The 11,438-nt window shown below is 50.7% G+C and overlaps 1 protein-coding gene across 1 annotated transcript; it reads right to left on the bottom strand.

Annotated features, from left to right (window-relative positions):
- Nucleotides 1-4,262: 4,262 nt before the first annotated feature.
- LOC119098228 (uncharacterized) lies at nucleotides 4,263-8,800 on the bottom strand. The gene is made up of 4 exons (XM_037221153.1): nucleotides 8,547-8,800; nucleotides 6,968-7,518; nucleotides 6,320-6,538; nucleotides 4,263-4,277 (listed from the first exon to the last, which is right to left on the bottom strand). The coding sequence occupies exons 1-4, from the start codon at nucleotides 8,551-8,553 to the stop codon at nucleotides 4,263-4,265; spliced, it is 792 nt and encodes a 263-aa protein (XP_037077048.1). The 5' UTR covers nucleotides 8,554-8,800.
- Between the last annotated feature and the right edge of the window lie 2,638 nt (nucleotides 8,801-11,438).

The following is an 11,438-nucleotide window of genomic DNA, read 5'->3' as shown; positions in this document are numbered from 1 at the left end:
GGGTCTTCGGGACCCTCGGTACAGACTATCGAGGGCCCGAGTGGAGGGCTCGAAGGGCTGGCCGGGGTACGACCCTGGGCCGCAAGCCTGACACCCAAAGGTCAGCCAAAGGGGCTCGTTGCGCCTATCGGGGGTCTCCGGGACGACAAAGGTCGCTACGTAGGTCCGAGACCACCAATACTGAGCCGTTGGCTCTGAATCGGCTACGAACCTAAGGGACCATTTACGAAGCAGGGACAAGCCGGGGCCTACGATTGTTACTGAAGGCCCCCCTGCGTTGGCCGGGTTGCTAAAACAGGTGTGTCTTTCGTGGCAAGGAGTGCTAAACACGGGAGGCTGCGTGGGCAAGGGGCTCCTGGTCGACCAGGGGCACATGTCTTGCTGAAGAGCAACGAGATGGGACCCTGAATGTCAGAGAGTCTCTTGCGCTGGTTGAGGTCCTCTTGCCTGACGTGGAATAGAAACACGAGAAGCGGCAATGAAATGATTTATGAAAGTCAAGGTTCACGAACTCACGCAGAGCAGAATTGTTGTGTGTGCTCTGACTCCACCTTCCGCTGCCTTTTGACCTCCCTGACATTGAACAGCCGCAACCACCGCCCGCAGACCACCCATGTCAGAAGTAAAATAGCGAGCGCACATAGATACAACCAAGATCGAGAACGCAGGGCCCCCACCACAACCACCCCCACGCGAAAAGTCTTCGCTGGGCTGTGCCCCCCCCCCCCCCCCCCTCCTTAGTTTGGTTATCCTGTCTTTCCTCTTCCGAGCGGGTGCGTGGCGATTTGAATCCTCATACCATCATGGATGGTTTGAGATTGACAGGAGCTGGTACCAAGGAGAGATTTAGAGAGATATCTTACAACCCTCGATTTCGCTTACGCTTCGTGATAGCATCACGCTAACTCGGGATACGCTGACGCAGAATTATATGTAATGGTTTCGCTTCTTTTCAAACCCCAAAACAATTGCCCCAGTTCAGCCGGCAGCATCAGATACAGTACACGCGTTGCGAGCAAACGCACGTTAGAGAAGCTCGTAAAGGAAAGAGTCGTTAAAAGCTCGTAGGACACAGGTGTGTACGCGAAAGTCTGTAAGTTGCTGCATCATGGCTGCGTTCGATCTGTCGTTAGCACGTCTGTTACTACCAATCACGGTCCAGTATTCGCGCTACATCACGCCACGTCGTCACGAAGTCATGTAATCTGTGACGTCACGTGCCGGCTGACGACGATGTCAGGATTTTTTGTCGGCCCGCCGGCATGGAGAGAAAGCGCTGTCATATCACAAAATCACTCTGACAAAGAAGCAGGAGTTTGATTGGGTAGCCCCTGAGTTGGCGAGAACGTTGCGTGGGGGGAGGCATTTGCCTCTCATTTTGAGCGAATGCAACTTAGGATAGATAAGAAGGGAACTGAACTGTCAAGGGAACCATGAAAAGGTGAGTGACAGTAATTGGTATGGTGTGTGATTCCGTTCCCCAGTAAATTAATAGCATTAGAGTACTCGTAAAAGATGGAGAACAGGAAAGAATCGCCACGGATCTCGAAAAGGGGCTTTGTCAGTACATGTGGGAGTTTAAAGAAAGGATGGGCTTCATGCCAGCATGAGAAGCAGTGAAGGATCGATGAACTTTTCGACACTAAAAGGAGCGAACGCTAAAAATGAGAATGGTAGAAACTGAAACGGAATAGGAATTTGAAGAAGCACTCAACTTAAGAGTGAGATAGATCATGGAAATATCAGGGCAGGATCCACACTTCCAAACACCGCTTTGTAGGCAGTGCTTCATAGTTGGTGGTACGCTAGAGTTAGTGTGGTCTGAAGTAGTTAAAAGATAAAGGGAAAAAGGAAAATGCAGTTAAAAAACTTTCCTGTCAGCCTACACATCGAAATCCCAGTCAGCAAGCATTCCAGCTGACAATCGTGCCGACGGTAAATCAAACGGGGCCCATGTGCGCACCCAAAGTTCGCGAGCAAATGTTCGTCAGAGGTAAAGTTTCTTTGACAAAATTCAGAAGTTCATGTGCAGATATGTAAGATCAGCCCGATGGAAATCCCTGTCCTTGGCGCCGGGCCTATGATGAATGGTCGCTGCAGGGGCCACCGTGGCGCGTGGCGTGTCTATCCGCCGCGGGCCACGTGCTGTTTTTCAATGTGTGAGTACGGTTTTTACGTGTTGTTCGGTGCATTAGCGAGGAGCATTATTCACATAGATAAGACAGTAGTATTAGCCTCATTCCCCGGAGAGAAACCAGGAAAATTGAGATATAGTTGGGTTGATATGTCGGCAACATGCCTTTAACGTAACAATGCCTTTAACGAAACAATAGCAGAAGTCATTCCTGGCTTTTCTCCGAGGAATAAGGCTAACACTACTGTCTTATCTATGAGTACGGCTTTTTGTTACGGTTGGCTTAGGTGCTCGTTCCGGACATATGCTAGGGCGATCAATAGGGGGCGCGGTCCATTAAAAACGCCGACCCCGTCGGAGTACGGAGGTTCAACCAGCCCGTGGGTACCGTTCAGACAGTGAGACGGCCAGGGTGTTGGAGCCCTACCGGCCTGGCGCCCCGACGGCCGGGCGCTCGGCCCTTACATCTCAGAAAATGCAAGCCCGTTGAAGGAATCGCCTACCCCTCGGCGATTCTGCGATCCCCGGGCCTTTTTAAGATAATCCAGAATACGCGTTTCTGTGAGTCTTTTGGGATTACGTGCTCGCATATAAATTCTGATCTGACGCATGTCATACACTCTGTGCCTATATCGTATCACATATCTGATATAAAAATATTCCGTTTTTGTGTGTTATTCAATGGCTTGCTGACTCCTGTCTGGTATTGCTTCATGTGTTTCAGTGACAAGTTTGTAGGAAATTAGTAGATCAATGAAATAATATGCGGCCTGAATTTGGCGCCATGAGATATGATGCGCCGCGGTCAGGTCCATGTTTATACATAAATTAATTTTCTCGCATGGCTCAGATATCGCGCGCAGCTTAGGGTGATCGTGAATTTTTCACGACTGCAACTGAAGGGTCTTGTGACGACAGCCTAAATGCGTCACAGGTGCTTTACGTAGTGACTCCTCGCCGGGAAGCGCTGGAGAAAGTCCTATGCGGTACGTGGGCAGTTCTCTAGCCGAGGGTTGAGAGATCCCATTCCCTTTAGAAATTAGTAAGTTGGCTGTTGGTCGATCTCTCCGCGATTCACAGATGAGGTGGGACGGATTTTTGGACGTTTCTGGCTGCTAGTGAGAATGGCAGTAGCACGTGCATGGTACCGTTAATGGATTCGCGACTCGCAGAAGGTGAGACTCGCTTTTCAGTTGCCTTCCTGCGCCTTTCAGAAGGTGGAAGACGGAAAAGGGCGTTGGGCTGTCGGAAAAAAATGGTTGTGTCACCGTAGTTGGACTGACATGCGGGCACAGAAAGGACTTTGCTAAGATGGCCATAAGAAACTGACCCTGATTAGCGGCGGTGAATTAGGTCGCTGAGGATACCGTTGTTAGGATTATTCCAGCGACTCTAGAAGGCGAGGTGCGCTTATGTGAGTCGATGAGGGATTCGGGCGTGTCGATGAGTAATTCCGGCATTATTCAGTGACGATAGCGGGTGGGGCTAAGTGGTGATGCCACGGTGAGCCTTGTACTAGAAAGCTTCTGTTTACTAGGGATAGATGTAGTGGTGGACCATGCCCGGGGACCGTGTGTCAGCATGTAAGGCGAGTGGGGCGATGACTCATGTCTGAGTGAGAACAATCACGGCTCGGGGCGGTGCGTCACGGTGGCGCCGGCCTGTCGCGCGCAGATCGTGTTGCGGGTATGAGCCTTGGAAGAAGTATAAGAGGTGCTGCTCGGGCGCGTGGGGTGAGGGTCTCTCTGCCGTCGTTGGGTGCGGCAGTTCGCCGCTTGTGTGTGGGGCGGTCCAACCGACACGTGATCTCGAATAGAATAGATTCCAAGGCATGCCTGGTGCATGACCGTACGGTTCCGCTCATAATTGAGGGGGTATTGTCGCTGCACATAAGCTGCAGACAGTGTGTAGTGGCCACGCTGTACGCCTTCCTTTAATATGACCGGTGACAAGCATGCATGAGACTGTGTAAATGTATGAATGCTAGTTGCGGAATCGCAGTAAAATGACGTTTGTTGCCCATGTTAGGTCTAATCTGTCCCATAAAGACCATTGTAATGTCGGTGCGCCAACGTTTTTGCCACCATTTGTAGTCGCCCCTGTTAGCCGTTTTATAGCAGAGAATTACCTAGATGATATTGACCTGCCGATCAATGCAGTGGGCCATACAGCCAACAGCCGTCATTAACAATGACGCGCATAATTGATATAAACAAATATTATTATTGCCGTTATACGTATTACCCAAGGAGCTGTTTTCCTTTTATGAGGTTGATTAACGATGAGTACAGCCACTATCTCTAGAAAGGTATTCATAACAATATGCATTGCACAACGTCACGTGCAAGTACGTAACCGATACAATTTGGAAAAACCGCACGTGCCATAATGTTGGCCGGTATGGGCAGATGCCGCCTAAGAGTGAGGCGAGAAAAATCAAGAAGCCTAACTAACGATGCACCAGAAAATCCCTGCGTAACACCACCGCATCTCGTCGACCGTGTGGTTTCCTTTCTCTGGGTGCGTACGTTAAACACCACAGTTTTGTACTTTTCAGTTTCCGTGTGTCCTTCCCGTGTCAAATATTGTTGATGCCCTCAGGGGATATCGCGGACCTCCCATTGGCATGCCGTTTGCGATCTGTTAAGCACAGTTTCGAAACTTGTTGGAAGTTCCTATCTTTCGCTTACGCCCATTATGAAATCACTGTGTGCTTCTTAATACATTCATGTGCACATCCAGACGATGAGGGGGTCAGGGGTCATACCAGGTTGGTGTTAACGTACAATTGAGGGGGGGGGGGGATAGAGCTTTTATATTGATGCATTTGAGCTCACTTACGAGAACATCTGTACAGAGTTCATCGACATCTCAGCAGGGTTTAATTACCCCTCAAATAAATTCAGGTCCGAAAGGGTCGCGTGACAATATGTGACCTGAAGGAGCAAGTTAACTCGTACGGTTTAGTGGCGGGCCTTTTAATGTAGAGGTAATCACATTCTGCATATCATTGAGATTACGCGTGTAAATGTTAACGTCACTGGTGCCTACACGACGCAAAACTTTGCTGGTGAGACTGCGGCGATTTCCGCAGTGGGTGGAGTCGAACCACCAACCTTCAAATCGCGATGCAGATACCCTTAACGGCTGACATGCGACAATAATTCACCGTTTAGGTATCTAGCCAGGTACGATGTATCCAGCCAGGTATCACTTTCACACTCACATTTTAGGGCGTCTAATTACAGCATTGTTCGCAACCGATATGCCATTGCACGAGGCTGTGATTAAATTCTAAAATGTATCCAAGCCCCAGATTACCGCGCGGCATGCAAATTTGCGGGGAAATCCAAAAGATGAATGTAAAAGATAATACCGCGTGAACAATGCACACAAAGTTTTACGTACGTGCTGTAGTTAAAAAAATATCCGGTGCGCAAATTTGCATGTGCGCGTCGGTTACAAACGATTTCATAGAGGGACCTTTATGCGTACGAAACTTACCCGCACGGTCTCTTGTCCTGGCCGCGTTTGATGTGCCGCCAGCATGTTTGTCTGCACCAATCATGGCCCAGTATTTTCTCTGCGTCACGTCACGTGACCACAAAGTCACGTGCTCTGCGATTGTCACCCGTCGGCTAACGATAATGGTATATTTTTCTTGTGAAAATTTTCCGATCCGCACGACATTTTTGCGTGCACACTTAATGCCATACGAACAATTGCTGACGAACATTATGCGAGCATGCATTTCCACGCGGACTTGTCTTAAAACCACCACCTGTAAATGTGAAACACTTGTAAATAAACGAGATCAACCCGATGTTTAGCTGACCAATTCCATCTACAGATGGCATTTCACGAGCCATGTGGCAGCTTTGTACCCGCCACCAGGTGAAAAATATTACGTAGCTACAGCCTCTTGCAATGCTTCGGGTTTCTTCCCAACGTACCTCATTCTCAGATCGACTCACAGCCAAATAATGCACTTTGGACGACGGCCGCCTATCGAGGCGAACCGCCCACAGCGACGCCTGCCGGGCAGCAGGCCGTCTCCTGCAGATGTCGCACCAGGCGGGCCAGCTCCGCCGGCGCGCGGAACTGGTGCACCGCCGTCAGCCCGGCCGGCCCCTCGATCCCGTCCAGCAGCACGAGCAGCGCATCGTCCGGCGCCGCGTTGCGCACGTGTCGCAGCACGCTGTCGCGCACCTGCGCGGCTGCCGGTCGCAGGGGACGCGCGCCCCGCTCGGCCGTCACGAACATCAGCTGCATCCCGCGCAGCGGCGGCACGGCTAGCGCCGCCGGCACAGACGCCTGTCGCTGGAAAGCGTTGAGCACAGCGCCCTCCTGGAAGTCGTGCACGCGGATGCCGTGCACGCACAGGTACGCCTTCAGCTGGTCGAGCTGGCAGGCCGGTCGGGTCGACGAAACCATCAGCACGGTCGCGCCGGTCGCCGCCGGCCGAGCACCGGCCGCAGAGTAGCTGCGCAGCATGCAGAAGACGGCCAGCAGCACCGTGGCCAGCAGCGCCGGCAGCACCGCCAGCCACGCGTAGGCGCGCGCGTCGCGGCCACGGCCGATCAGCCTGACGGGCGGCACGCCACCGGCCACGGCCGCCAGCACCACGCGAAGGTGGCGCTGCTCGCAGCCAGTAGGGCAGCCGGAGTGGCCGGCCGGCAGCACGCGCACGTCATACACGCCGGTCTCGAGGCCGGCGCTGCCGCCGAAGCGCGCCACGGCACCGGCGCCCGGGTGCGGCGCGAACGGGACGATGCGCCGGCCGCAGGGCGTCAGCAGCAGCCGGCCGTCGGCGCAGCGGCGCAGCAGGCGCACCTCCAGCCGCGGGAAGTAGAGCTGCGCGCCGCCGGCGGCGCCGAACTGGCGCGACACCGACACAACCAGGTGGCCGTCCGGCTGCGGCACGGCGGAAAGGGACACGTTCCAGGCGTCCAGGCGCAGCCCGGGCACCCAGCGACGCGTGCCCTTGCGCAGCCGGGGTCCGGCGCAAGCGTCATCGCCGTCGCACGAGCAGTCGAACGCGCTGGGACGGTACCAGCCGGCCAGCACTAGCGTGAGGTTCAGCTGACGTGGTCCGTGCGTGGGTAGCACGTGCCACGCGCACCCAGTCCGGTTGAGTGCTGCGCATGGGCGGCCACGGCGCTGCAGCAGGGTCAACCGCAGACTGCGGCAGTGGCAGCCGACCGCGTTGCGCACGGTGGCCAGCCGGCCGCCGGCCGCCGGCTCGCGCTCCACTTGTAAGCGCGGCGCGCAGCTATGCTCGGCGGCCAGTAGCGACGGCCAGGTCAGCAGCACCAGCAGCAGCCGCGCCCAGCGCCACATCGTCAGGCCATGCCCCAGGCGCCGCCCATCCCCGTGCTGCCCCACTGAAATGAAAAGGGAAGATGTCATATGCATGACATCATGATGCATATGTCCCTGAAGGATTCTATATATATATATATATATATATATATATATATATATATATATATATATATATATATATAACACATACATTATATATACAACTCAGCTTATCTTTACCTAATGTCAACCACATGCCACATCCAGACACATTGAGCTGGGCAAAAACCTTCCAATGCTTTGAAAGTTTCATGCAAAAAGCTTAACAGATCAAAGGACAGCAAGACTTGCATCATAGTGTAAAATAAACCCCCTGTTAACAAGGGTTGACCACACAACCACGCACAGCCAATAAGAGACTTCCGCAGGTTGTGTTCTACATTTTGGACATTTTGAACCCTCTCCGCACAGGAAAATCAAATGGTTATGCTGGCACAAAAAACTTCTCTCCCAAGATTATGCTGCATTTAGTGTGTTAAGTGTGTTTGTGTTACATTATTTCACATAGTGTTTTTCTTTAACATATCATTTTCTGTATGAAAATCCTATGCTTGACAGGGGCTTCATTCAAGTAAGTTTACAGTGAACTTGGTCAACTTAACTTTAAGTCATAACACTAAAAATGAAACTCCTGCCTGGGCCCCAATAAGTTATTATTGGTAAGGGTGGCAACACTTTGCATATTTGGACACCTATTTGCTCTATCAAATGCCAGCTATCTCCATCTCTCTGTTCTGCTCTACCAAAACACTCATATGCATAGTAAAATATATGGACAGCCCTTTGGTCCCAAGCCCATTCCAGACTGCAAGAAAATACATCACATCTGGAGGGGAAAAGGCAGCCCATATAGGATTTACATCTGGGTGCTCCAAGTTCAGTGCAGAACAGGACCACTTTCAGCACAGAACAGCACCATTTTCAGCACACAGAGAGACAATACTTACTAGTAATAAATAGTAGTAAATAAACAATACTAAGTATTACTTTCACAAGCATAGTTCCTCTACCCTGTCTGGAAACTGCACCTAAAAAACGCTCCTATTACCTTGCATTGGTCGGCACCCACGTAAGTCGAAGTCATCGTAACTGGCATAATCCGCACCTACTAGCTGCGACTCTACCACTCACAAAATTGCACTCAGGGCCGTGTACCAGAACGGCCCTAATAGCATACTAAGTGCATTGCTCTAATTGCTGGTACAAATGATTCTAAGTTGTGTTGCGTGTGGGTTCGTTAAAACCGTCGTGTGTTGCGCGTGTTGTATGTTGTGTGTTGTGTTTTGTCTGTTGTGTGATGTGTTGTTATCGTTGGTTTAGGGCGCATAGTTGTGTGATGCGTAATATTGCACTTTGCTCCACAAATGTAACAAATGCGCTTTAACTGCTAAAGTTGCAGTAGTACACGACAGCTAAATAGAGATTTTTGGGCGTATTCATAAACATTATTGATGTGTATCCGAGATACCTTTAAGTTATCTCCTGAATTTAAAGTAAACCTCACATTATTTGATTAGGATTTTTCCCCAACACATTGTTTTACTTTCTGTATGAAAATCGTACACTTAACGAGGGCTCTATTCGAGTAAGTTGGTCTTGGTCAACTTAACTTTGGTCAACTTAACTTTGGTCAACTTAACTTGGTCAACTTAGTTTTTAGTCATAAAATACAATACAACTTTAGAAGAATACGAAGTGGATTCTGACTCCACCCGGAGTCCAGCACAATAATAATCACAAAACCCGCTCTGGGTGTATATTTTGATAGCAAAGCAAAAAATCGGTTTCCATCTATTGTCTGAAGTAATTGTTCACGTACACTGAAAGAAAAATTTACCAACGTCAAGTACTGTGTGGCGTCAATCATATTTTTAATTCCGATTTGTCGAAATGTGAAAAAACTAGGATTCTAGCCAAGAGAGCTATGGAACCTGGTCAAGGGAGGATCCAGAATTTCGTCAAGGAGGGGGCCACTATTCACTGCGGTACCCAGCAGCGCAGGCAGGGGGGCACAGGAGGCACGTGCCCCCACCCCCTCTCTAGGTTCCAAGAGGTTATTCCGGTGAGGGAGCCCGAAGAGGAGGCGAAGGGTCTTTTAGGACCAAAGATCAAGAGCCTGATTGGAAGGCTGAAAGGTCCGAACGGCTGACTGTAAGTAACAATGAGGACCCCGCCCGTAGGATTGTGATGTCAAATGTCAGTTAGAGGGCCTGTTGTACCGATTGGAGACTCCTGAGATAGAGCGTTTCTCTATTTCAGCCCGAGATTACCAACACCGAACAGTCGGCTCCCTGTCGGTCCGAGCTCTTGGCGCCATTCCTCAAGCAGGAACGACGCCGGGGCCACGATTTGCGTTGTTCGGGACCCTGCAACGATGCGGGGGTTCTTGTGCCGGTTCAGGAGCCCAGTGCGGAGCATGGTGTTCTGTGTCAACAAGGGGTCTCGAGTCAGTCAGGGGACCATTTGCTCAACGGGAACGGGGACGGGACCCCAAATGGCAGAAAGCCTCTTACGCTGGTCGGGGCCCTTTGATAATGGAGGGAATCATGAGAGCTAATGATGAGCGTTCGCATTGAGACGATAGAATGATGCTGCTCCAGTCAGGGCTTCCAACACCGAACGGTGGGTCCGCCAACCAAATCCAAGCCAGGGGCCCGTTATGCTGAACTGGAGTCTCTGTGCTAAATATCAGATGTCAAATGCAAATAAGTCAAATTCGTGACTGAACATTGGAATATTTGATGTGCTGATTTGATCAATGTGGTATGACGTATCTCCCCAAGGGCCTCCGGATTGATCAGGGAATACCGTCCCGTGTCACCAGAATGGCAGCCGAGAGACACCCCACGGTAGAGCGGAATGGCCCCTTGGCCCTTGACCGGGAACAATGTGTCCTCCCTAGTGTTCTACTCAGGGTAGTCCTCTGCCCGGAAATAAATAAATACTCTCAAAAGTGTTGAATACGTGGGTCGAAATGAGTTTAAAAACGAGGAAGGCCGTCCCGTGTTTGCCCGAGAAAATTCATCCTTTTGCGGAATCGATTAGTGAGACAAATTATATCAAGATGTCTGGGCCCGCGCGTCTAAAACCTTGGGAACAAGGACAGCGATGGTCCAGGTTGCAGTTTCCGTAAAACTGAAGAGCGTTGGCCACTGCATATAATGCCAGGTGGCGGGTGCCGTGCGCGCGAGAGCGATCGTCGTGATTTAGTTGTTCCGATTGTCGTTCAAAATTAATTTGTGCGTTCAAAGATTAGACTGGACCTATCTATTTTACAACTTTTAGGTTGTCCTCTGGCCAGATTAACAGTTGCAGCAACACGAGATAGAGATCCTATATTCACTCCTCCAGTTCCACCACCAGATTGCAGCACCACTTCGCAGTGTTGTAAAGGTCAGTCCGTTCTTATCACCAATCTAACAGTCACACCGGCGAAATGCGCACCCAGACTACCTTCTAAATGTGCGGTTTGATACCCTAAAGCGTCCAAAGGCACTTCTTTTAGGTACGTTATAACTTTCGTGCAGCCGTTGACCACGGCTTAGTGTTAATCACGGGATCGACGCCGCGCGGCACGTGGAGACCGCAACGCTTGGCGTCGAGGTTTTTGTTACTAAAAGCGCGAGCGCGCATGTTTAAAATTGCGTCACATGAATTGCATCACTAATCGATTCTGAAGAAACGTTGAACATTTCCAGACAAACTGCCTTGACCATGTTGACCATGGTCCGTGACCAACGCAAATTGTTTACCTATTTCGAACTACAATTTACATTCGCGGGTCCCTAATACATCTGTAGAAACCAGGTAAAATTATAGCTGTGCCTATGAGTTCTGTGGGTTTAGAATGAGTCCACTAAAGCGTTGTAAAAGGCAGAGCGCCGGCGGTTTATTTCAAACAATTGTTTAAGGCATGGTGGCTTCAGTCCACTGGCGATAA

This window comes from Pollicipes pollicipes, unplaced genomic scaffold (genome assembly GCF_011947565.3).
Source record: "Pollicipes pollicipes isolate AB1234 unplaced genomic scaffold, Ppol_2.1 Scaffold_4740;HRSCAF=5597_pilon_pilon_pilon, whole genome shotgun sequence".
Classification (NCBI taxonomy): domain Eukaryota; kingdom Metazoa; phylum Arthropoda; class Thecostraca; order Pollicipedomorpha; family Pollicipedidae; genus Pollicipes; species Pollicipes pollicipes.
Note: the sequence above shows the minus strand (reverse complement) of the source record. Positions and strands in the feature narration are given on the sequence as shown.